Genomic DNA, 27,952 nt, shown 5'->3' on the forward strand with positions numbered 1-27,952 from the left:
GGCTTTTGAAAGTATGAATTGTGATACTATGAATTTTGTTTGAAAATGTGAGCCATGGCCAACCTAGAACACTCCACGCGTGCACATTTGAGAGAAACCATTACATGAGTAGAGGAACCAAAGAGTAGGGACTGCGCATCATTGCACACTTTATCTTTTAAACTGGAGGGATAGCCAAACCTTTTTTATTTGGATTTTGGATTCTAACGATCACGTCTACCCTCACGTCTAGATTGCCTGCATACAAATGCAGGAGGTCAATGTGATGCGAACATTAAGCATTATTAAATCTCCTACTTTTTGCTTACACAACATTTTCAAATCACACCACCCGCGCGGTGGGAATACAAATTTTGAAAAAATCTTATGTTAATTCTGTTTTGTCAGCGCAAGAGACGAATATCTTTAACAGCTCAATTATTCAGTTAACCTTAATGATACAGTAAATTAACCAGACGGATGGATGGACTTTATAAAACCTTGACAATTACATAGATTCAGAAGAAATTCTTCAATACGCATTTTTTTAAAAGAACATCCAAAATTTTTGAAGCCTTTGGATGTTCTTAACTTTTTGATTTTTAAGCCTAAAAATGTTCTTGACATGTTCTTATTTCTCCATTTCTAGAGTATTATTGTCCATTTTCCTATAAAATTTGGTGTTTTAGAGTCTGCAAAGCTTCAAAATGTTCTTCACTTATTCTTTACAATTTGGCTCTCGAAGTCTTACGTTCTTATATAGTTTGTTCTTATAAAAAAACGTGTACAAAACTGTAATATACGATAAATCAATAACCTGGATAACCAAGTAAAGGCTTTTCAAATCATCGATCTTTTCCATTCCTTTAGAAATCGGACACTTCATCAAATAACAAAAACAATGGTTTGTTTGGAAAGGAGGCTCATGTTGACGAAGAAGATGATGATGGTCTTTTCGGTGAGTTAATTGTTCATGTCAACCCTACATTTACCAGAGGAGATGAGTTTTTGGACCTACCCCGGTGGGGTGGAGGTCCTATAAATTAACCCGTGTTCGTTAGTTAGTTAGTTAGTTAGTTCGTTCGTTCGTTCGTTAGTTACCAACTTTTCTCGAGATTGGCTCATTCAATTTTTCTGATTTTTTGCACAAAGGTGCATTACTATAAACCCTCGAATGTGACGGAGCCCGATTTTCGAAAAAAAAATTTTTCCGGCCGGTAGAACCGGAAATATCCCGAAAAAAGCGGTTTTTTGAGATTTTCTCGAGATTTTATCATTAGTTTTTTGCGATTTTTTGCACATAGATGCACATTAGTACTGCCGAAAAGGTGTCGAAAACCGTTTGCCGAAAAAAATTTTTTTTCCGGTCTGTAGAACCGGAAATGTGCCGGAAATCGTCGTTTTTTTTCACATTTCCGTCACATTTTTTTCAACTTATTTAATTGTTTCTTTACAGAAAAGTGTTCTTTATGATGATGCCCAAAACTTAGCATCGTTTGATTTCCAAAAAAATCATCCTTTGAATCCGGAACTCCTTCAAAATCGCCGGAACAGCCGAAAACCGGCGTAAAACGGTTTTTAAAACGGTTTCCTTCATTTTTTCAACTTATACTCGACAGATTTTCATGATTTTTTGCACAATGATGTAAATGGCAATGCCCAAAATGTGACAGAGCCCAATTTTCGAAAAAAAAATTTTTCCGGCCGGTAGAACCGGAAATGTCCCGAAAAAAGCGGTTTTTTTGAGATTTTCTCGAGATTTTATCATTAGTTTTTTGCGATTTTTTTGCACATAGATGGACATTAGTACTGCCGAAAAGGTGTCGAAAACCGTTTGCCGAAAAAAAAAAATTTTTTCCGGTCTGTAGAACCGGAAATGTGCCGGAAATCGTCGTTTTTTCACATTTCCGTCACATTTTTTCAACTTATTATTTAATTGTTTTCTTTACAGAAAAATGTTCTTTATGATGATGCCCAAAACTTAGCATTGTTTGATTTCCAAAAAAATCATCCTTTGAATCCGGAACTCCTTAAAAATCGCCGGAACAGGCCGGAAAACAGGCGAAAACCGGCGTAAAACGGTTTTCCTTCATTTTTTCAACTTATACTCGACAGATTTTCATGATTTTTCGCACAATGATGTAAAATGGCAATGCCCAAATTTATACATTACCTCCATTAAATTCTAATTATTCGTTTTATAAATAGGTAGGTCCATTAAAGTATTACTTGTTATAAGATAGTTGGTCATTTGAAGTAATAAAAATGACGCGATTTTTAGAAAACGTTAACAAAATTATTTTATTACTGGTTAGCGACCAACCAAATCAAATAAGAGCTTGTAAAAACTCCATCTCGTCTCAAATTTACAAGGGAATTGTGTACCTTTTTTTGACTTTAAAGACGAATCAAGTCCAAGAATCTCAATTAAGATGATCTATTCGGTGAGCATTAAGTCAAGTCGTAAACTCCCTAAATTTACATCTCCTATAGATTTATTGACACTTTGGAATCCCCAAAAAATCTCATTAACCCACTTTCCTCGCTACTCTTCGTAATATTTTCAGGACACAATATTTCATACGGAAGAACCCAAAATAGCCAGGGCGTTTGTTACTACAATCTTGGCCATAATATTTGGCATTTAAATAAATTTCCCTGCAAATTTTCAAAAACCGCAAGTAGTTTTTATTAACTAGGGTTTGAAATTTGAGTTTTAACTCCGAGTTTTAGAATGAGATTCAATTCTTAAGAGCATAGGATCTGAATGTCCAAAGGCTTATGAATGGTCCGACTAGGCTGAGAGAATGTAGCTTGGAAGCCATTATACCCCTCCCAAATTGAAATATCCGATTAGATAAAGTAGAAAGCCTGAGGGCATTCTCGCCCGAAATTTAATTTCTGCAAGACGCTAAAATACCCAGAAATGCCAACATATTATGGCCAAGATTGTAGTTTTATTGTTTTGAATTCAAAATCAGTAATAAAGTCTTTTTAGGTGCTTATGTAATGAAAATCGTAAATCTCCAAAAAAAATTTCGTTCCATTTTCTTTATTCAGATTCAGGTAGTAAGAAGACAGAGACGCAACCTGCTGTTGCTAAGCAACCACAGAAGAAGAAAACGAACGTCATCAGTTTGTTTGACGATGAAGAAGAGGAAGAAAACGCTGCACAAAATGATGATGAAGACATTTTTGCTGACCTAGCAAAAATTAAACCTTCAAGGTATTCATCTTTTTTTTGTTATACTTACTCTCTAGACTGGAGTCGTTTATAATCCGTATAATAGTGTTGTTATATAGGCCATTTCACAGTCGCAAAGCGTAATGGGTAATCAGGATCACTGCGCGCTAATGACGACTTACTATTGGTCCAAATCTTTGAGAAATTTTGAAGATTTTTGCATCTAACCAACGGGAAACCGTTATCGGGGCGCAATCAGTCCTAGCTACCCATAATCCATTTCGACTGTGAAATGGCCTATAATGATACAATTAATAATCATAACGGGATAATATCAGTTTGTACAATTTGTCCCTGCCATTATTTTTGCTTAATTTCTGTTATGTCTGAATTAGCCGTCTAGCATACTAGACTAGTTATACTCAAATATAATTCTAACCTGGAAACGAATCGTCATTGGGCTTTTCCAGAAAAAAATCGTACACCCCCTGTTGAGGAGGTCCATTTCCGTTCCAAGGGGGTACGAAAATCCGTCAAAAATAAGCGGAATTCCAAGGGGGTAATGATTGAAAATTTGTAAAAATTCGGAATTCCAGAGGGGTATGATCCTAAAATTGCCTGGAATTCCAAGGGGGTTGGTCCCAAAAGGTTGGACCTCCTCAACAGGGGGTGCACGGTTTTTTTCTGGAAAAGCCCATTGTTTTATGTGCGCTGCGTTGGGACTCTGAAGAGAAACAAACGAAACCTCGCATCGTACCTTTAGAGCAAAGGTAGTCAATTGCTAAAACCCTCACCCGGTGTGATCCCTCACTGGAAAGATCTGAAAATCAATCCTTACCGGCTCTTTTGATTCTTAGTCCCATTTCCGACTCTCGACATTATTTTCATTAATTTCCTTTTTTCTTTTTATAGTGAAAAGTCCAACGAGTCAACGAGTAAAAAGGTTTGTTGATTTTCTCCTAACCCATTATTTTTCCATCGAAATGTTCTATCCAAACTTGTTGGTGCATTGAAAGAAACACCTTGGTCATTGACGTTTTAACTGACAATTGTTTTTAGTAGTAGTACTAGCCGTCACCCGGCGTCGCACCCGCCGAGTAGAGTGTTGTTGAACACATCAAAAGCCCTTTGGATGGTGGGAAAGGGTAATAAGCTTGAATTCTAAGCCGAAAAAACGAAAAATTACCACTTATCAATAATCGAAGCTTGAAAAATCGCATATTTTATGTTTGGTGACGTCATTTGGGACCTAATTGACGTCATCGAAAGGATAATAAACTTTTCACTTCACTGAAAGTATTTCTTCATTGACTGAAAAGATTGTCTCGATGATTTCCGATCCAATTAGGGGTCAATCATTACTGAAATCCTTTTCAAACTCGAGATATTGTATTTTTAAGGTTTTGATGACGTCATCGGACCAAAAAAGCCTCAATTTAAATATATTTATTTTTGAAAGTTTCTATATACCAACTATTACCCCTCCCAACTTATTATCCATTAAATTTCCGATCAAATGAGGGGTCAAAGACTTCCCAGCTCCTATCCAATCTCGAGATATCGCATTTTTCCTGTTTTGATGACGTCATCAACTGAAAACGCCTAAAAATTCAGCCAAATTTTAAAGTCACACTCAAGCCATATAAACCCTCCCATCTTATTCTCCATAAAATTTTCGATCCAATGAGGGGTCACCGACCTTCTAACTCCTTTTCAAACTCGAGATATCGTATTTTGAAGTTTTTCCCAAATCTGTGATGTCATTGGGTCCCTTTACCACTAATGTTGTCAACGGTCAATTCGCGAATTTCGGAATTTTTGCGGTCAACGGATAGCTTATGCCCCAAGGGTCCCAAAAAACCAAAAAACGTCAATTATTTCCACGGGAAAGTGGGTTTTTAAATTTACGAAAGATTTGCACTGCAACGACTTCTTTAAAAAACGCTAATTTTCACACTCTTCCCCTGACCACTTTCGCTTTCGTTTTCAACCACCCACCCAACCATCCAACCAAAATCGGTCACGTAACTCTCGAACCCCCATCTCAAAAATCCATAATGGCCCCCCACAGCTCAATACGAATTCTACGTTTAGTAATATAGACTAGCCGTCACCCGGCGTCGCACCCGCCGAGGAGTAGATAAGCTGAACTCATCATAAGCCCTTTGGATGGTGAGGGAGGGTAAAAAGATCTGATTTGTAAGCCCAAACAACGAAAAATTACCACTCTAAATGGATGAACTTGAAAACTAAAAATATTGCAAATTTAATGTTTTGTGACGTCATTTGGGTCCTAAATGACGTCATTGAAAGGGTAATAAATGTTTTGCTTGACTGAAATCAATTTGTCATTTTCCGAAAAGATTCTCTCGATGATTTCCAATACAATATGAGGGGTCAACCATTGCTTAAATCCTTCTCAAACTTTAGATATTCTATTTTTTAGGTTCCGATGACGTCATCGGGCCAAAGAAAGATGCCCGAATATATTTATTTTCGAAAGTCTCTTTATACCCACTCTTACCTTTCTCAACTTATTCTCTATTAAATTCCCGATCCAATGAGGGGTCAACCATCTCTTAACTCCTTTCCAATCTCGAGATATCGCCTTGTTGAGTTTCTAAGCTATCTTCCGTAAAAGCCCGGGCTATAAAATATACGGTCTATCACGTTGCTATGTGAACGGATTTAAAGAAAAATGGCGGATTCCCGATATAAACAAAACACAAGGAACAAAAATGTGTCACAATAATTAGAAAAAGTTTATTTTTCCACTTTTTCCCTCCCAGTTAACCATTTTACTTTTTATAAAGACATATAATGATTAATAACTGAATACTTTATCAAAATAATTTAGACAGAAAATATGAATTTAGCGAGGACAAAAAACTTGTACGGTATAAAATGAAAATATCAGCCGCTCAATATTAAAGGAACGCAAAGAAATGGAAGATAGGATAATATCAATATTTTTATAATGAGGTTGAGTGTTAATTGAAGAGGTGCTAGTGATAAATTTAATGTATATAGATCTGAATGAAATTAGAATGATTCATTTTATCATATATGATGGTGTCAATAAACTATAACCTTTTCCTATTTACAACATAATAAAAATGATGGAAAATAAAGTGTTCTTATAAAATAAAGAGTCGGTCGGTCTAAAAAGTGAGTCGGTCGGTCTAAAATGTGAGTCGGTCGGTCGGTCTAAAACGTGAGTCAGTCGGTCGGTCTAAAAAGTGAGTCGGTCGGTCGGTCTAAAAAGTGAGTCGGTCGGTCGGTCTAAAAAGTGAGTCGGTCGGTCGGTGTAAAACGTGAGTCGGTCGGTCGGTCTAAAAAAGTGAGTCGGTTGGTCGGTCTAAAACGTGAGTCGGTTGGTCGGCCTAAAACGTGAGTCGGTCGGTCGGCCTAAAAAGTGAGTCGGTCCATCGGTCTAAAAAGTGAGTCGGTCCATCGGTCTAAAAAGTGAGTCGGGCGATCGGTCTAAAAAAGTGAGTCGGTTGGTCGGCCTAAAAAGTGAGTCGATCGGTCGGTCTAAAAAGTGAGTCGGTCGGTCTAAAACGTGAGTCGGTCGTTCGGTCTAAAAAAGTGAGTCGGTTGGTCGGTCTAAAACGCGAGTCGGTCGATCTGTCTAAAAAGTGAGTCGGTCGATCGGTTTAAAAAGTGAGTCGGTCGAACGGTCTAAAAAGTGAGTCAGTCGGTCGTTCTAAAAAGTGAGGCGGTCGGTCGGTCTACAAAGTGAGGCGGTTGGTCAATCTAAAAAGTGAGGCGGTCGGTCGGTCTACAAAAAGTGAGGCGGTCGGTCGGTCTACAAAGTGAAGCGGTCGGTCTACAAAAAGTGAGGCTGTCGGTTGGTCTACAAAGTGAGGCGGTCGGTCGGTCTACAAAGTGAGGCTGTCGGTCGGTCTACAAAGTGAGGCGGTCGATCGATCTAAAAAGTGAGTCGGTCTGTGTCGGTCGGTCGGTCGGTCAGTCGGTCGGACATATTTGTGATTGCCGCCTACAAAGACTACCAAATTACTTGGATGTATTACCATGCAGCAAAAATATGCCATTCTCAATTTTCAAGAGGGCTAAAGTAAATGTTTCCATTGGTCGGTCTTTGGTCAATTTGTTTATTTTGTTAAGATGGTTGGTTGCGATAAGCCCCATAACAATTTCTGAAGAACAACTGTACAAATCCATAACAAAATGTTCTCTATTTAAGAAACAGGAATACCATGACCATTACACCATTCCCTATCCATGTACAAACGATGGCACCAGTGACCAGAGCAGAGAGACCAGATCAATCAATCAATATTAAAAAACCAAAGAGCTTCTTGCATCTATCTGGTTCTATTTACTTTTACGAAAATTACCAGTAAAGTAGAATTTCGAAAACGGAGATACGCTTCCGAACCGGGCGACGTTTCCCGATCGGCAAGGAACCTTAGGCATGTTTTCCGGTGACGTGTCTCAAAAGAAACGTACCCGCCTCGAAAAAAGAACACTCTACTGTTTTCCCGCTCGGAGCTCGATTTAAAAAGAAACTTGGAAAAAAATCCATAATGGCCCCCCCACAGCTCAATACGAATTAGACTTTTAGTATATAGACTAGCCGTCACCCGGCGTCGCACCCGCCGAGGAGCAGATAAGCTGAACGCATCATAAGCCCTTTGGATGGTGGGGGAGAGTAAAAAGATCTGATTTGTAAGCCCAAAGAACGAAATATTAACACTTATCCCTGATTGAAGCTTGAAAAATCGCATATTTCATGTTTGGTGACGTCATTTGCGCCCAAAATGACGTCATCGAAAGGGTGATAAATTGTTTACTTCACTGAAATCAATTAGTCATTTACCCAAAATATTCTCTCGATGATTTCCGATCCAATGAGGGGTCAATCATTGCTTAAATCGTTCTCAAACTCCAAATATTGGATTTTCAGGCTTTGGTGACGTCATCGGACCCAAAATGCCTCAATTTTATATATATTCATATTCGAAAGTCTCTATATACCCACTCTTACCCTTCCCAAATTATTATCCATTAAATTTCCGATCCAATGAGGGGTCAACGACCTCCCAACCCCTTTCCAATCTCGAGATATCGCATTTTTCATGTTTTGATGACGTCATCAACTGAAAACGCCTTAAAATTCAGCCAAATTTCAAAGTCACTTTCAAGTCTCATAACCTCTCCCATCTTTATCTCCATAAAATTCTTGATCGAATGAGGGGTCGCCGACCTCCTAACTCCTTTTCAATCTCGATATATCGCATTTTGAAGTTTTTCCCAAATTTGTGACGTCATTAGGTCCCTTTACCCCTAATGTTGTCAACGGTCAATTCGCGAATTTTGAAATTTTTGCGGTCAATGGGTACCTTTTGCCCCAAGGGTCCCAAAAAAACAAAAAACGTCAATTATTTCCACGGGAAAGTTGGTTTTTAAATTTGCGAAAGATTTACACTGCAACGACTTCTTCACAAAAACGCTAATTTTCACACTCTTCCCCTGAACACTTTCACTTTCGTTTTCAACCACCCATCCATCCAAACACACAATCGGTCACGTAACTCTCGAACCCCCATCTCAAAAATCCATAATGGCCCCCTCACGGCTCACTCACATTCTACGTTTAGTAATATAGACTAGCCGTCACCCGGCGTCGCACCCGCCGAGTAGAGTGTTGTTGAACACATCAAAAGCCCTTTGGATGGCAAGGGATGTGTCCAAATTCACAGCAAAAATTTCCACATTTTAAATGCACGTGGAAGAAAATGTCCAAATTCAAAGCAAAAATTTCCCCGTTTTAAACGCAAGTGGAAGAAAGTGTCCAAATTCACAGCAAAAATTTCCATGTTTTAAACGCAAGTGGAAGAAAATGTCAAGTTTACGACAAAATTGAAAGTTTTCCACATTTTAAACGCACAGGGAAGAAAACGTCCAAATTCACAACCAAGAGTTTTCCACGTTTTAAACGCATGTGGAAGAAAATGTGAAGTTTATGACAAAAGTGAAAGTTTTCCACATTTTACACGCACAGGGGGAAGAAAATGTCCAAATTCACAGCCAAAAGTTTTCCACGTTTTAAACGCATGTGGAAGAAAATGTCGACCTATAATGATATATTGTATCATGTCGGTCGATTATCTTTGAATATTAAATCTTAACAAACGTGCATTTTAAACGTGAAAAACCTTTTGGTTGTGAATTTGGACGTTTAGATTCTAATAAAAAGTGAGTCGGTCGGTCATTCTAAAAAGTGAGTCGGTCGGTCTATAAAGCGAGTCGGTTGGTTTAAAAAGTGAGTCGGACAGTTCAAAAAGTGAGTCAGTCGGTTTAAAAAGTGAGTCGGTCGGTCTAATAAGTGAGTCGGCCGGTCTAATAATAAGTGAGTCGGTCGGTCTAAAAAGTGAGTCGGTCGGTTCGGTCTAATAAGTGAGTCGGGCCGGTCTAATAAGTGAGTCGGTTCGGTCTAAAAAGTAGTCGACAGTTTCAAAAGTGAGTCAGTCGGTTTAAAAAGTGAGTCGGTCGGTCTAATAAGTGAGTCGGCCGGTCTAATAATAAGTGAGTCGGTCGGTCTAAAAAGTGAGTCGGTCGGTTGGTCTAATAAGTGAGTCGGCCGCTCTAATAAGTGAGTCGGTCGGTCTAAAAAGTGAGTCAGTCGGTCTAAAAAGTGAGTCGGTCGGTCTATAAAGTGTGTCAGTCGGTCTACAGAGTGAGGCGGTCAGTCGGTCTACAGAGTGAGGCGGTCGGTCGGTCTACAAAGTGAGGCGGTCGGTCGGTCTACAAAGTGAGGCGGTCGGTCGGTCTACAAAGTGAGGCGGTCGGTCGGTCTACCAAGTGAGGCGGTCGGTCGGTCTACAAAGTGAGGCAGTTTAATTTTTCAAATATACCTAGCATGATCAAAGTTGATAAAATGTCCTGTTTTTCAAGAATAGAAGAGAAGAGATTGCATCTCTCATGCCAAACCAAACGAAGCATCAAATCCAGGAAAGACTAACAATAAACTTTCATCATCAACCATTTCTTGTAACAATCACACAAAAATCATGATCCAATTCAACTCATTAAAGCATAAAACCCAAAGAAAAATAGCAAAAGAGCAGTAGCAACCAGTTGTTTTTTTGCCACCATCTTTATTTTGACTGTTAGAAAGCAGTATGGTCCGATCAAAAATACGCTTGCGAACCGAGCGACGTTTCCCGATCGGCAAGGAACAGTAGGCATGTTTTCCGTTTACATGTTTTTGTCTCGAAAGAAACGTACTCCGCTTTAAAAAAAAACTCTACTGTTTTTCCCGCTCGGAGCTCGATTCAAAAAGAGACTTGGAAAAAAAATCCATAATGGCCCCCCCACGGCTCACTCACATTAGACTTTTAGTATATAGACTAGTGTTTACCAGAAAAAAATCTGCAAGCCGTTTAGGTAACCCCGTAAAAGTCAAAAATTAATTTTTCTATCATATATAGGAATCTTTTTAACTCCTTTTTCGCTAGTGATTTCCGAATTCAAATCTGTACTGTCTAGGACCTTAGACAAAGAGAATAATATTTCAAAAGCTAACCATACATCCAGCCAAATTATTGCCTAAGCTGAGAAAGTCGTGAAAATTGCACGCTTCAATTTGAAAAAAATGTTCAATTCCAAGTCATCTGAATAGTGAAAATTTGAAACTTTTCTTTATTTGTTTCTCTGACAGATGATCTCGGCATCTTCCAGTGGTTTATTTGACGATGAAGAAGATGAACTCTTCGCTACACCCAAATCCAATGTCTCACCAAGCGTTTCCAATGATCAAATCAAGAAGAACAATAGTTCATCCTCATCCACGCAACAACAAAAAAGTGTCAGCGCAGCTAAGCCACCATCTTTGTTCGGGGCATCTGACGATTTGTTCGGTGGAGATGATCAAGATGATTTCTTTACGCCGAAACCTGCCGCTAAAAAGGTATACCAAGATATGTACTTGATTAAACTCAGTTTTTTTGACGAATCATTTTGTTTTACCTCTCCCTTTTACTTGGGTTAAGACTCTAGTCATTCTAGAGAACATTCATTCAGTAAAATCCGGCGAACATAGACAACTGACTCACTCATTACAATATAGTAATTTACCTCCTGGAAAATCCGACCCATGTCTGTATTACATTAATTTGTCCTTCTATTATAAAAGGAAAGACCGGCAATCACCTCGGATATTGTATTCACTTCAATCTACATATATCAGCGCCGGCAAATAATTTTCATTGTAAACTTCAATTTAGCCAAACAAAAACTTTTTTTAGGAGTCTGAAAAGCCAAAGAACCTCAAACAACAGACAAAAGCAAGTAAACAACCAGATCTGTTCGGAGACGGGGGTGAAGATGATGATTTATTTGCTGAACCTTCCTCTACAAAACCTAAAGCATCCAAACCTAAAGATTCACTATTCGGTAGTCACGACTCTGAAGATTCGACGCCCTCTTCTGTACCCGAGCCTAAGAAACCAACGTCACAACGCCCGGTTGCATCAAAAAGTAAACAAAATGTGCCATCTTTATTCGGAAGCCCAGAAGAGGAGCCTGATGACTTGTTTGGTGGTCCGCCCGCCGCCCCGAAAGATACACCTAAGCCAGCTCAACCTTCAAAATCGGCCGCCCCGAAACCGCCCTCCGTTTTCAGTGACGAAGATGAAGATATATTTGGTTCAAAATCTTCTTCGGCTGCCGTGGAAAAAGAACCTCTGAAAGTAACGCCTGGTGGTGGTCTGTCAAGTGATGAAGAGGATGATCTTTTCGGTTCCGGCCAAAAAGCATCACGTGCCGAATCGACCAAAAGTATTGTATCGGAAGACAAAGATATCGAAGATGCGCCGAAGCCTAAAAAACCTGTTGGAGGTGTTTCCATGTTTGGTGGTATCGATCCACTAGCAGCTCGAAAGAATTTGAAATCAGGGAAATCTCCCGGTGGGAGTGGTTCAACTACAGCTCCTGCCCCTAAACCAAAAGTCAGCCCTGGTAAGTTCTATCGAATGTTTTATTCTTTAATTTCTTTTGTCTTTTGCGTCTAAAAGACATGTTTGGGAATCAGGTAAAAGTCTCAGAAAGGTCTAGAATTGACTCGCGCATATATCCGAGAAGTTTCCTTTTTGAAGATAATTGTCCTAAGACATGTTTGGGAATCAGACAAAATTTTTGAAATGTTTGAATTGTTTTTGCATTCAAACCCGGCAATACGCCGACACGATCAAGACCTCCCTCTGAAAAATGTGTGGGTGAGGTCAGGTGTTATAACAAAATATATCAGAAGGATACTGGCAGGGAACAATAGCAGACAGGAAGAATGAATAGCAATAAACATTTTGAGAGTTTTTAAGAATTTTTGTTAAAATTACAATAAGAAAAATGTCAAAGAAATAATGATAACATATTTGATTTATTAAATATCGGTGTTTTGGTGTGACCTGGCTGTCTCGCAAAATGAAGTAAGGGCTGTAAATCAAGAAGTAAATATTCAACCTTTCCAGGCGTGCCATATTTTTGACAACAAATAGAATCTAGTGATTTTAGTACTTTCAAATGGGACATTTTCGAAATCTGCCCCAGGCCGAGTAACTTCGGTATGAAGTAACTGATTCGATTCTAGGCTATCAGGTCACAACCAAATCCTGGCGAATATAATAGCCTTTTAAATTACATTTACAATGCTCTCTTATAGTTCCTAATAAAATTCTAAACTTTTAACATTTCCACGTGCAAAATAATTCAATTCAAGAAATATGCAAAATCATCAAAGTTTATTTTGAGCAGACAAGTTCTGAAACAAATTTTTGATGGCATGCTCCACAGAACCTCCTCGACTGTTCTTCGTTGCTGTTCCGGTGACACCAGTGCTTACGTCAGTTGCTATACCGATGTATTTCCATTTCGGAACCATAAATATACCTTGGAAACTCCACGTGACTTGCTTGCCATTCCCACGATCGAACTAAAAGAAAAAAAAATTACTTGAACATTCCATGGTAACACTTTAATTGCAAAAATTGATTTTCCATTTAGCAAATTTGTTCCAGCTAAGAAAATTTCGAGTTATGGAGTAAGGTTTATGAGGCAACTCGTTATAGTTCGAGTTATTGAAGTTCGAATTATGGGGACTCCACTGTATACAGTAAAACCTCTAATTAACGGACACTCTAAAAGGCGGACACCTCTGATTAGCGGACAATTTCATTTTCCCCGGCCGTTTCCTAGTCAAATCCTCATAAAAAAGTTTCTAAAAGGCGGACACTCAATTAGCGGACCCTCTGATTAGCGGACAAATTTTTTCGCACGAAATGGCCAAAACCCCTATTTTAGCTCTCCAATTAGCGGACATTGAATATCAAACGGGTCACAGACGTCCAAAATCGAAAAAACTTTTTTTAGATATTTTTATTTCAAGCACTTATTAATCTTATTATTCAAATTATTTCTACAAATTTCCAGTTTTCCCTTGACCCATTCAACGAATTTAGGTGGGCTAAAGAAATCATAAATCACGGATTTTCTTTTATTTGTTAAAAACTAAATTGTTGCGTTTTAATAACATTTCTTTTGTTCTTCTATGGCCTAGTGTCTGCAGATAAGTACTTTAGACCCCAATTTTGTATTTTTGACACCCTGGGATGGCATAATTTCAAAATTGGAGCTCCGAGATCAAAAGTTTCTAAAAGGCGGACACTTCTAATTAGCGGACACTAACCCCTTTCCCCGATGGTGTCCGCTAATCAGAGGTTCCACTGTATTTACAAAGGTCTTCTTCTTACCTGCCCGTTGCCTGAAGTTCCAAGCTTATTTGCAATGGAAGATGCTGTTCCGATAGTTGAACTGAGTTTATCCACAATGTCCATATTCAATTAATATATTTTCCCACCTTAAGATTTTCTTTTAATCTAAACCTTTTTATAAGTTTTCCGTTTGATAACTGATCTTATTCTATTCCATTTTGACTGCTTTTTATATGTGTTCTTTCAAGCCTTAAAATTGCTTACGTTTCATTATATTCTATGCCATTTGGGGGTTTTCTTATGCTGTTTGGGGAAGTTTTATGACACAATCACATGAACGGAACGGTAAATTACCTTTCATCAAACCTAATGTGAAAGTAAACATTGCTAACTTGATCAGAAATTCTGAGAAAAAAAACTGAACTGTTCGAGTACGTTTCATTATATTTTTATGGTGTTTAGGAATTTTTTTTTAATTTGAGAGGTTTTATGACACCATCACATGAACGGTAAATTACGGACCTTTCATCAAATCTATCTACAATATGATATATGTCTATACTATAAAAATAATGTGAAAGTAAACATTGCTAACTTAATTAGAAATTCCTTAAAAAAACTCTGCTGGTTGTAAAGTACTAAAAAGTTCATTATTTATAAACGATGACTCGATAATCACCTAAAGAATTATAAGTCAGTTAAAAGTCATTATGTTTTTAAATAATGACTTAAGTTTTTAATGACTGTAGGCTCACAATCATTGACTTCCAATCCCAAAGGGCTAGACTCGAGACTCCTGGATGGGAAATGAAACCACTTTTTCCCATCCAGAACGCCCGCGCGTGGTTTTTACACAAACGCCGGATTGAAAGTAAAATCTATCCAGGTCTATCGCTAGATTTAAAAAATACAGTCCTTAAAAACAAAGGAACCACTAGATACAATCCGTCGTCATTATTACGGCGCGCTCTGGATCGGAAATAATTGGATTCACTTTTTCTTGCCTGGGAAAGTTAGAGATTATACTCTAGCCCTTTGGGCTTTAAACTCATTGCTTACAACACACTCACAAGTGTGACGACTAATACCAGCAAGAAAGTAGTTGTCCCCGATAGATCTTTACTATAGTCATTTCCATTTCGGGTAATAAAGCTTATCTTATAGGCGCTTATTGAAGCTTCGTTTAAAAATGCTACAGATTATCAAAGCAGCTAAAGGAATCTATGCAAAATGACTTGTTTTTCGATTAAACGATCCCGTTCTTTTGATAGTAGAAACTGACTGAGCTGTGAATTTAATCGAAAAACCATCTAAATATCTAAATATCCTTCAGACAAAAAAACCTACTCATCGTTGGTAGAGGATACCTAGATACAGTTGACTGTTTCTCATTCGACACTAATGTAGACAAGATTCTACAAACAAAAGCATGAAATTCATCCGATTAAAACTAACAAACTTCAAAAAAAATAAAAATCTCTTTACCACTTTGAAATAAATTCGTCGTCTTGGTCATGAACCACGAAAAGGGAGTTTTCTGTGACTTAAAACAACACTCACTGGCTCTTTTCCTCTTTAGATTTCTCTACTCTATCACTGTTGAATGCTTTACCTTTCTTTTTCATTTTCAGGGTTATTTGGTAACGACAAAACAGCAAGCGACAGTAGTGATGATAATGACATCTTCTCCACTAAGAAAAGTAAACCTGCTGGTGCTAAACCTAAGACTTCACCAATGCCCGAGAAAAAAGTTGATGTGAGTTTTTTTATACTTATTGGCCGGTTTCCGCTTTTTTGCTTGAAATGGGTGAAGCATTTATTTTTCATTTTGTGACTGATCGGTTGAGAATATTCTTCTCAATGCATGTTAATTTTTTCTTCAAAATTGAGTTCAAACCATGTTCACTGTTCTTCCGTCTCAGACGAATTTCCGTCTTTAAAAAATTTTTTTATTAGAAGTTAGCAAAATTGATCAACATATTGAAAGTTTGGTCTTGTATAGTCCATTTTCCAATTTTGCTGTGTCCACTGAGTTAAAAGGATTCTCAAACGTAATCCAATCTTATTTTCAGATTCCTAAAACAAAACCAGCATTCGACCCACTCTCAGCATTGGGTGGTGGAAGTCCTTCGCCCACAAAACCACCCATCACCACCCAACCTTCGCCAAAACCAACCCCACCGAAGGCTGACGAACCACCAGCACCTTCAACGTCTTCGAAGAAAGGAAACATCGGAAAATTACAGGTATCTATTTGGCTTGAATACTGTTACCACAAGCCAAACATAAAAAGAATAAACATCGTAAAGATTAGTGCCGTAAAAGGAAATATTCGTCGAAAGACAAGGATACTGAATCGCGATCCGACGAAAGCTTTGAATCACGAAAAGGATACGGAAGCCTGTTTCACAATTTTTCCGATTTTTAAATTTTGAGAAGGGCAAAATACCCCTATTATATCTACAGTGCGTTTCTGCTCGTAGGTATATTTATTGTTGTTATGTAGTAAAATACAGATAATTCAAAGTTTGCAAGAAACTCCTCATTGAGTCGGAGAATAGGCTCATTGACCCAAAAACAAAAATGTATGCGAGAATGCTCTTTGACCTAAATTTTTATTAGAAAATTACGAATTCACTCGTGATCTTTTCATCATCAGGCGACATTGAATTTCAATCCAGCAGCAATGTTACCAGGAGCTGCACCACCAAAGAAAGAAACCACCAACATTGCCGCCTCCTTTGATGAACCTGTTCAAACCAACACTCTTGAAACCGTCACCAAGGTATAATCATAAGTATATGTATGTGTGTTTTTTCAACAGAGACGGTTAGCTCCTGTTGTATACCTACAGTATACAGTTGACGCTCTCTAATTCGACGCTCTACTATTCGATAGGCTCCCTTATTTGATTAAATTTAAAGTCCCCGTCAACAAGAAACTCTCATAAACGACGCTCCCTTATTCAATGAGCTCTCTTATTCGATGAAAATCCAATTCCCCTTGAAGATCGAATTAGAGAGCGTCATCTGTATTTTTTTTTTTGCTCCAGAAGAATTCTTTATTCTACAATAACTACAAACCATATTTTAATCATTTAATTTCTTCAGTCTCGAGCACGTGGTCAAGCCAAACGTCGTCCGCCCTCACGCGCCCGCGGAAGAGCACCACCGTCAGCTGGAAACACTTCGCCAGACAAGGTTGACGCCCCTCCGCCCATCATTCAAAAATCAGAACCCGAACAAACTATACCTGAGAAAGAACCGGAACAACAGAAAACAAAAGAGGCTAGTGTGATTAAGAGAGTACAGGCTAAAGACATATTTGCAGACGACGATGATGATGATGATTTTTTCACTAGTAAACCGAAGGTCGACAAAAAAGAAATTAAAGACGATATATTTAGTACTGAGCAGCCCTCTACCAAATCTGATTCTAAAAATGATTTATTCGGATCTACTGTTGCATCTAAAACAGTCGCAGCCGATGATCTATTTGATACTAAACCCCAACCACCTGTGGATGACATTTTTACTGACAAACCAAAAGCAGATAAATCCCAACCACCTCAGGATGATATTTTTGCAGATAGATTAAGTACACCCGAGGATGAGTTGTTTTCAAATAATTCCAAGCCACCTAGCAACGATAAGTCTCAATCGCCGGAAGACGATATTTTTGCAACTAAACCAAAGACTTCTCAGGATAATATTATCGAAACTAAATCTCAACCACCCGAGGACGATATATTTGCGTCTAAAACCCAACCGCCTAAGGATGATATTTCCTCTACTAAAACCAAACCACCTGAGGACGATATCTTTGCGTCTAAAACCCAACCACCTGAGGACGATATCTTTACGTCTAAATCAAAACCAGGTATAGACGATATATTTGCAGATAAATCGCAACCTCCTGAAGATGACATCTTTGCAACTAAATCCAAATCTACTGTTGACGACATATTTGGAGATACGGAAGATAGCTCGAAGACCTCTAAAAGTAAAACTTCTACTAAGAAAAAGGTAAACCTTTTAAAGAATTTGGTTCTAATTTCTTTGTCCTTTTTACCCTAAAATTTTCACCAAAAAAAAGAAGCGTTTTTACCTTTTACCTTGCAAAAATGTGACAAAATACTAAGAAATTTGAAACAACATGAATGAGAACGCGGCTGGAAATCTGTATGTCATAGAAGAAGTTAGATTTCCTAAAGATTGGTACGATGTTATTGTATAAAAGAATTGGGCAAACCAAAGTTTTTTACCTCCTTTCTTGAGGATGCTATTTTTTTAGTTTAAATTACAAAATTCTCCCTCTTTGGTTTCTTCTAGATTATTTAACAACGTTTTCAGGATACTCTTGACCTACCCTGGATTTTTGACTAATTTTAAGAAGACCCTTCCTGGATTTTAACAAGGTTTTGATGATTATCTTTTAAGGAAAGTAAGGCGGGTGCAGTACCGAACGAAGAAGAAGATGATCTGTTCTCAGGTAGTAAGGCGTCATCAAAAAAGAAAACCACCTCAAAATCGAAACAAAAAGTTCATAAGAAGAAAACGGATGATGATCTATTCGGGGATTCAGGCTCGATATTTGATGACGTCCCGGCTAGTGGTGGAAGTCAAACAAAAACAAAGAAAACGAAGAAGAAGAAAGAAAAGGGAGATGATATTTTTGCGACCAGTTCACAAGCTGATGGTATGTGATTATTTCATTGTTATTTCCGTCCTTTCGTTTTTCTAAAATCTTTAAATATTGCTTGTCTCCGAGTTGTGTAAGATGATGGTACAATGGGGTTTTTTAAACTGGTTGAGTAGCTTACTGGATGTGAACCTTAAAGGTTTTATTTTAAAGTTCTGATAAGAAGTAGGCTGGAAACAGGTCTACTTCTGGACAAGCATCAAATTGACCCCCTTTACACTAAAATTATATAATTAAATTATTATATTAATTATATATTAAATTCAAAAACATATTTATTTTCTGACCAGTATAATTTCTTTAAATTGCACCTCTAATTAAACCGTCCCTTTAAAAATTCAATTGATGCAGAATTAATCTGATCTTGGAAATTTCCTGCCGCCTTTTAATGGTGTAATTGTTTCCTGGTCGTTTTACTATTATCATCAGCGGTAATTTTTCCATTCATAAAACCTTCCATTGATGTGTACTATATCCTCCGGACATCAGTAAACCGACCCTTAGAGAGACTAAGTTTTTGCGAAAAAGATCCCCTTAGAGAGACCATTTTTTGAAAGATTTCCTAAAATTAAGGAAATTCTTTTTGACTTTGCATGGTTTTTGTACCCTTAAAGTTACACATTACAATTGTATAGAAAATATCAAGCGTTGTCAAGAAATTGTCCAAGTTGTCAAAAATTTGCCTAATCTAAAGTTGCCAAAAATGAAATGTTAGGTGGTTTTATGGCATTAATTTTGCTCGAAATTTGTTGTTTGTAAGGTGCTTCAAAGTAAACTAAACGGCTCTTCATACATTTCCTTTTTACGTCAAGTACAAGATGGGTTTAAGCATTATTTTTAAATTAGCCCTCCACTTATATTGTCCCTTTAAACCTTTAATTGGTTTTCCTGCAATTGATTATATTGTGCTAATCGTTTCCTGGTTGTATCTACATTGGTTGTAAACATTATGCAAATTCTAGAGTATTTCATTCATTCATTCATCCATTCATTCGTTCATTCGTTCATTCATTCTTCCATTCATTCATTCATTCATTCATTCATTCGTTTGTTCATTCGTTTGTTCATTCATTCGTTCATTCATTCATTCGTTCATTCGTTCATTCATTCGTTCACTTCTTCAGATTATTCTTCTTTTGCTTCTTCTCTCTCGATCGTCATCATGGATGACTTTTGATTTTAATCAAAAATAAAAACCTCTTATTGAGGGATCTACTTTTTTTTATAAGAACAAATTATATAAGAACATAAGATAGCCAAAATGTTAAGAACATGTTAAGAACATTTTAGGGCTTTGTAGACTCTAAAACACCGAATTTCTTAAAGGAAAATTGACAAAAATACTCAAAAATGGCGAAAATAAGAACATATTAAGAACATTTTTAGGCTAAGAACTCAAAAAGCTAAGAACGTTCCAAAGCTTCAAAAAAAGTGTAACTCGAATTTACCCGAATAACTTGGCACGAGTAAATACCACGTGTATTTTCCTATCGAGTTTAATCCAACTGGTATCCTACACTAATTGCGCAATCGATCTGTTTTTAATCAAATAGGGCTTATTAAAGTCAATATTAGAACGGAGTAGAGTGAAGGATTGTGTTTTTCTTTACATCGAATTTAATGTGAATTTTAACTCCCTAGTGATAATTCATATCACTATGGCAAGCTCGTTATTAAATAGCAATCGTCGTACGAAATTATTTAGTATAGTCTCTCTCCTTCGTTGTGTCACTTTATATGTGTGTAAAGAGAAAATGGCGGGAAAATTAGGGGAAAATTAGTGAAAATGTAGAAAATAGGGCGCAGGATTCACTTTGTACAGTAGATCAGATTGTCAACATGAATTTTATGTGTTACTAGCTCACTATTTAAGAATTTGAATGAAGTCTGTCTCCAAAGTATATGATTGTTTATAATATATATTGAAAAAGATTTTCACCGTTGGAAAGATATTTCTAAAGGATAATAATTTAATACAATAGATTCAAAAATTAAGTGAAAAAATTAAAGACTGTTGACGTCGTTTGATCCTTTACTTGGGCCCTATCCCTTATATGGAGCTTTTAGTGTTGTTGATGGGAAAGGTATGCTTAGTGGAAGGAATTAAAACCCTTAGAAACAGGTTGATGACATTTCACACACCTTACTACAAATCAATCTATCAATGAGTTATATCGAATTAGCCACGTGGACGAATTGCACAAAGTAATAGGTAGTCACTCTATGAGAAGCAATAATTAAACGTCTGCTGATAGAATTAGACATAGGAAAGTTCATTATCTGTTTGCCAAACTCATTATGATCATTTACTTCGACATTTAATTGTTTTGATTAGGATATTGTTGTGTGTATGAGAAAATACTCCGGTTTCGAATAGTGATATATCTAATCTCTGTTCTAGACAAACCAGCGTGTGATCGATTCATTACCCTCTTTTTTATAAGAATCAGTAAATTTTTGATGAGGCTCGACTGCTCCTATTTGTTTGACGCTTCGAGCCTCAAATTGTTCTTATTCTGCTCTTATTCGTAGGTTTTTTAGGATATATACCCAATTTTTACTTCTTATGAAATTGTAGGCACGACGGACCCTTTTTTTATATCTGGTACGGCGAATGAGGAAATATAAGCGATTTTACCGACGAAGAGGAAAATTTCGGGATTTTCTGTGAAAATTTGGTACGACTGCCGCCCTACCTACCGTACCCATTGCGTTGTGCCTGAATTGTTCTTATAAAAAAGAAAAGGAGTGTAGTTAAAGCAAGGAACTTAGTTAAAGTGGTCACTTTTCTACATACTGAGACCTTCGAATACCTGAAAAGCCATTTTTGGCAAACGTGCAATTTTCTTACCAGGGATTCAATCACGTAACGTTTGAAATCATGCGGTTTTATTGTAGCTACGAACACTTTGTATGTTAATTGCCGGTCATTATAAATATTTGCCAACGCTTGCTGGTGAACTATTTGTATTGTAAAATACTTTTTCAAGTATGTACGAAAATATTTCACTTCCAAAAAACAACCCATATAAGATTCAGTTCACCCCCTTATTTTCCGCGATACTCGATTTGATTTTGAAGCGAAAATTCCCGTCATTCTAACTAATTCGAAGAAGATACGTCAAAAAAGGAAGATTTGCGAATTTATTCGGTATTGTTTATAAATAGTGTTCTGTTGATCAGGGTCACCGGGATCTTCACCGTTAAGTAAAAACAAAGTATCCTCTGTTACCACATTTCCCCGTCAAAAAGGACGTAGTAAACGTAATTAACGTTAACGCGGATTTTTAAGTTTTATCACAGGATATTAATCCTTCTTATTAGACAGGATATGAAAAACAAACTAAATGTAGCGGTGGGTTTATTTTCAACCGACAAACTCATGACCCAATTAGCAAATAAGGAAATTAGGGGTTATCATTAACAAAAATCTTTTGTAATCATTTTAAAAAGTTTTTTTTCCTTTGAATATTTCCTTTCTCGTTCTATCAAGGCTAATTAAGGACGCATATTCTGCTTGACGTCATCACGCGTGCTTAGTCGATCCTGAGCATATTTTACGCCTTTTTTGGCGTTACCTTAGAATTTGCTGTATCTAGTTTCTTTTGAACTTCATATCTCGAAATTTCCACAACTTGATCAAAATTATTGTGTTCTCGGTGCGATTTCGAGTTATGGAGACTCCACTTTACCGATCATTTTCCAGTGGTTAACTGTACACCATCCTCAAAGAATTACATCAACACGAGTCGTCGTTTTAAGTTCGAATCTCATTTCAGGCCTAGGTTTTGTAGTTTGCTATCAAACTGAGGTCAGTGTGCAGATAAACTTGTCGGTATTAATTATTTTACCTTTTGAAAAGTTTTACTGTGTTGTCCAATTTTACGCTGGTATCTTTGCATCGGAGAAGAGTTGGGGATGTTCGGGAATTTCGGGCTTTTAGGGAATGTCCATGTTATTAAGGGATGTCCGGGCTATTAGGAGATGTCAGGACTATTAAGGGATGGCTGGGTTATGTCCGGATGCCTGGCTTTCGATTAGAGCCTACAAGGAAAGGCCAAAATTGTTAGTGGTAATCCTCCTTTTGTTTTGCAGTGTCTCCGGGACATTAACAAAAATTATGGAAATTTTTTTTGAATCCAAATGTCCCTCTTTATTTGCCGGAATACCCACAGATATCTTTAAAGCCCGAAGGGCTAGATTTGCGGCTTTTATCGAAAAGTGATATACTTTTTCCCAGGCCCTTACTCTGTCCAGTCTCCTTATTAGCAGGTGCATTTACACTCTTTGCTATCTGCTGAAATTTTATCGCAATTAGTCCACCTCCCAATTAATTAATTAGCCAGTAAACATGGTCAGGACACTATTTTGACTGAAAACAAGGGGTGATTTAAATCGTTTAAAACCTTAATTTTTTAGAGATTAATCCGAAGATTAAGAAGAAAATTAATCAAAAGGTTGTCATGACCAAAAGTCGAAAAATTCATTGTTCTAATTTTATCCCGCAACAATTATTAAGTTCAGACAAGTCCGAAAATTAGGTCGGTTAACAATTTTTTGGAAATTAGAATTATTTCCTCTTTTTGCATAATGCTTTACTGGCCTATGAGTAGATCTAGAGTGTTCAAATTCCTGTACTCGGGCATGACTTGATCAGAACTGCGTTGTTTCAGAGGAAAGAATCTAGTAAAGGACCTAAATTGTAGACTGATGGCTTATGCGGGTAGTGACGCCTTGTCGAAAATAGTAATATTCAAAAAGTATATACCATTAAAGATTGCAATGTTGACCTGTTGGCACAAAATATGATACTTTCAAGGCTCATTTTTTTTTATGCACTTCTTTTTAAGTCTTTAGATAAACTTGATGCTATATGTTTCCTTCGCCCGATTGCATTATCTCATGGGTAGTACAGTACCTTTAACGATGCTCTCAATTCTTGGAAAACCTATTTTCCCGCTTTTTATAGGTCCCCCTTTTCGTTGAATATTCGCTAATTAGAGTAAAAGTAAACTGATATTTGATAACCCCTTCAATGGTTTATTTTACTGCTTAGCGTACTTAGTAAGCCCACACAAGGCTTGAGCAATAGTCAATAGACGCATTTGAAGGGCCTTGAGAGGCTTGGTAAGGACCATCGTTGTCTACGGTTGTACAATAACACCTTATTTCTTCGGCTGACGTCAAAGTAATAATGTTTTGTAGCCGAGTCTGTCTTTGAGTTTTTTTTCTATGGCTTCCTCTTTTTTCCCACACTTTCTTAGCCTGTATATATTGTTTTTCCCTAAAGGTTTCGTTCTTCATTTGTGTTGATTTTCACCAGCGAGGTTAAGTATTAGCGAGTGTGTATATTTTTTCTGCGATGGAGACGGTTTGCTTCTCTTCTGATTTGTCTAGATCCTGGTTGACTGAGGACTATGGATGGTAAATAAACACTTTTACTGTCCTCGATTTTGGGGGTCATAAGTCGCCCAACCACAAAAATATTTTTTCACTTTTTACACCCTCAAAACACCTTAAAATGTTATCTAATTGGGGAGAATAATAGTTTTTATGGCTTAAAATAGTAACTTTTAAAAAAGTATTGCATGGTCTGCAAAACAGTGGGGGGGATTGCCGCCCATGGACAATGAAACTTGAATAACTGGCTCTTTACCGTGGCTGAATCTCCAATGGCACCGCATTCTGAGATTGTAATTAGTGTTAGTGGTGTTAGTTTTTTCTAGTCACTTGCATATCAAAATCACAACCGGAAATTTCATCTTTACAAACTCACGTGTAACATAATGCTACCAAAGAAAATACTTCAATCGACGGTTGATAAAAAAAATAGCACAAAATAAGTGCTGCGGTTATTTTCAAATTTATCGAACCAATTTCGTTCCACTTGTCAAATCAAAATGGCGGCTCATTAAAGAATAACAAACCGCAATTTAGTAGACTGACGTCACTACCTCGTTGCACTAATAACCTCGAGAGACTTCTTTCTTCGCCAGTTAGCAATAAAATCTCTTGCAATAAAAATATTGGAGTGCCATAGCTCGAATTAGCGAAGGGTGATATCACCTGGAATTCCAGGCAATTTCAAGCTTAAACCCCTCTGGAATTCAGAATTTTAGTAGCATTTAAAAGGAATGCAATTCCAGTTATTTTTGACAGATTTTTTCCCAATGGAATTCAATCACATATCAAACCTTACCCCCTTGGAACGGAAATAGACCTCCTAAACAGGAGGTATACGGGTTTTTTTTTGGAAAAGCCAATTGGGAAGAAACTTACCGAACGTTTCACATAGTGCGGAAAGGGGTCTGATCCCCTCCCCCTTCTTGGCATCCCCCCAACCTTTAAAAAGGCCTATCCCCCAAGGGTTTCGGGCTAAACTTTTTATGGTAAAAGGGAAGGGAAACAGTAAAGAAAAATTAAGTCTGGCAAATATAATACCACTTTTTAATGAAAATAAAGAACTTCCTTTCATGCAGACCAAATTTCATAACAGTGCTGGAAAATAATTTACAATATATGTAAGCCCCCTCCCCCTTCTTAAACGATCCCCCCTCCTTGCTACCCCCCCCTTTTTAGTGAAAATTTCTGACCCCCCCTTCTTGACTTTTTTGGAAGGTGTCATCCCCCCCCCCCCCCTTAAGAAAGGGGGGGGTCCGAACTATGATTTCAATTCTTGTCTTTCGCCTATCATTGAGTAACATTGAGTTTAAATCTCGAAGGGCAAGAGTAGAATTTATAACCTTTCCCAGGCAAGAAAAAGTGAAGCCACTTATTTCCCATCCAGAACGCGCCTAGAACGCGCCGCAATCGTGACGATGAATCATATCTAGTGGTTCCTTTATTTTTGAGGATTGTTTTACTTTCAATCCGGCGTTTGTGTAAAACCACGCGCGGGCGTTCTGGATGTGGCTTCATTTCCCATCCAGGCGTCTCGAGTCCAGCCCTTCGGGCTTGGAAGTCAAAAATCTGTAAGTTAGCCCTGTAAGCAAAAATGAATGGATTTCCAGCTTCTTGAATTTGTCACTTACAGATAATTCGGGGAAAACGGGATAACCGGATATTTTCCCAGGTGCTTGTTCTATTTATTTTGTTCAGAATTGAAGCACTTTTAAATGAATGACCAATAATGACAACAGTTTAAGTGCAATTATTTTGATAGCTTTTGGATTGTTTTGTTTGGATCGTTTATTTTAAAAAACTAATTCTTGAAAGGTTGAATTGGACCAATCAACCCGTCAGTTAGTTTTGATTTACCATTTCACAAATAGACCTTGTAGTACCTTTTGAAGATCTGCAATATATACTTAAAAAGACCGGGTGGATAGGCGTTAATAATGTTTGAGACTCCCGTTATATAGTATATCCTCTAATTAACGGGCGCTCCTGAAGACGGAAAGTCTCAAAAAAGATGATAGAGTTCTAACAAGGCTCTCTTTCCGGACACTTTTGTCACCGGACATCTTGTTACACACCTTCCTCAAATAGTATCCGAACTTTAGATATCTCAAGACTATGGCCAAAATCACGCACCATGCCACATTTTTGCTCGACTACGCGTAGTGCTAAAAGAATATGGAATCGCGCCATCGTGCAAGAAAAAAAAGGTCTGGATCACTTCATCACCCAAACCCCTGGTGAAGGTCTTCAGATTTGACCTATTTAACTTTTAATAGTGTCCGTTCTATTCTCGTACATTACCTTAAAGAAAGCTATTCCCTTACTATTTGCAACTAAAGTGAGTTGTTATTATTTCAGCCCACAATCGGAAACATTGTGGTTACAATACCTTGGTGATAGCTCTCTTTGACCGGAAGTCCTGGGAAACACGGCATCTATTGATATTTCACCAAAAGACTGACCACATCCATTCATATCTGAAATTTTTCGGATTTGTTTATTTGTTGACAGACCTATCCAATATTTTTTCTCCTCGTTTGTCAAAAATGTCAACATTTTTTGTCGTTATTTGTCAATTGGGTCGTTGTAAACAATTTCACCTAAAATAGCATTGAGTAATATGACAACCGTTGCGTGGAATGGACAGATTCAAATTAGTTTATTTGAATTGTTCATTACCATTTAAAACTATCGAATCCTATCAATTTTTAAGGGTCTTTAAAAGAACTAAAACTAATAATGCGTCACCTGTGCTTAGGATTCTCTGACCTGATCACCTTTAGATAAATGGAAAACAATCTTGCTACTGATTTACAGTATTGACCTCCTTCTGCGTATGGCTAAAGTTTGTTTTCAATATTAATGCTCTCTGAAATAATGAAACAATAAACCTAAAACCAAATCACCAAAAAGCGTTTTCTTTAATCGATCACTATTCGAGGCTGAAATACCTATAACTGGAGAATTTTTTCTATGATGAAAACATTCCAAGGGATGATAACGGTCGGTGGTTAAGCATAAAAACTTTCCCTTTTTTTGGCGGACTAAAACTAATTCTTTTGGCAAAATTTATTCTCATTCTTCTAACTCGAAACAATGGGTTTATTCCTTTCTGTTGTGGAGCATTCGAATAAATCTCATTCTGTTGCGGAGCAATACGTTTTTACAACCCTGTTGTGGAAAATTTTTACAACCCTGTTGTGGAGAAATACATTTTTACAACCCTGCTGTGGAGCAATACATTTTTTGCAATCCTGTTGTGGAGCAATACATTTTTGCGACCCTGTTGTGGAGCAATACATTTACAACCCTGTTGTGGAGCAATACAGTAGTTCTTTTTCTTACTTCATCATTGTAAAACCATAAAAATTGTTTTGTTTTGTTTTCTGTTCTTCTTTTTTTCGTGTTCGATTGTCTTTGGTATAAAATACACACAGAAATACAAATTTATGGTTGGTACTTTGATATTTGATTCGTTTCAGCATTCTGACTTTAATCTCAAGTTGTATCCCTATAATTCACCTTGTCTTTTCAAACATCGAAGTACCATTCAAGATATTCACCTTAATTTATTTGCTCACGCAACACCTATTTGCATTTGGTAGAAATCCTATACTAAAACGTCACGAATCTGGTCCCCATGTGATATTAACATCTCTTGTCAAACATTTTTATACAATTTTCGAAAACTAGATCTTTTTAGAGTCTGAGAAGCCTAAAAATGTTCTTAGCTTGCTCTTAGAATTTTATTGAGAAATTTTTTAATATTGTAAAGCACGCATAGGCTGGATTTCGGGAACAGTAACGAATTTGTAAAAAACTTTGATATGGTAAAGAATGAGAGGCGAATTATTTTTGCATGACCTTGCTTGAAAAATTTCACAATTTCGTTGATCCACCGCTCACTGTTTGTGTCATGCTGCCTTAACAGAAAATTGAAAAATTCCAATACTGT

The 27,952-nt window shown here is 37.3% G+C and overlaps 1 protein-coding gene across 1 annotated transcript in view; it reads left to right on the forward strand.

Moving 5' to 3' along the window:
- The window catches only part of LOC136817339 (WASH complex subunit 2-like), an 87,640-nt gene that overhangs the window by 43,616 nt on the left and 16,072 nt on the right, over window positions 1-27,952 (forward strand). Inside the window, exons 17-26 of the mRNA XM_067073684.1 lie at window positions 850-937; window positions 3,040-3,205; window positions 4,076-4,106; window positions 10,851-11,099; window positions 11,437-12,148; window positions 15,528-15,652; window positions 15,969-16,142; window positions 16,556-16,681; window positions 17,007-17,921; window positions 18,336-18,594. Coding sequence (XP_066929785.1) covers window positions 850-937; window positions 3,040-3,205; window positions 4,076-4,106; window positions 10,851-11,099; window positions 11,437-12,148; window positions 15,528-15,652; window positions 15,969-16,142; window positions 16,556-16,681; window positions 17,007-17,921; window positions 18,336-18,594 — 2,845 coding nt within the window. The remainder of the gene's footprint in view (window positions 1-849; window positions 938-3,039; window positions 3,206-4,075; window positions 4,107-10,850; window positions 11,100-11,436; window positions 12,149-15,527; window positions 15,653-15,968; window positions 16,143-16,555; window positions 16,682-17,006; window positions 17,922-18,335; window positions 18,595-27,952) is intronic.

The sequence above is a fragment of the Clytia hemisphaerica genome, unplaced genomic scaffold, assembly GCF_902728285.1.
Source record: "Clytia hemisphaerica strain Z4C2 unplaced genomic scaffold, Clytia hemisphaerica genome assembly, whole genome shotgun sequence".
NCBI classification, from domain to species: Eukaryota; Metazoa; Cnidaria; class Hydrozoa; order Leptothecata; family Clytiidae; genus Clytia; species Clytia hemisphaerica.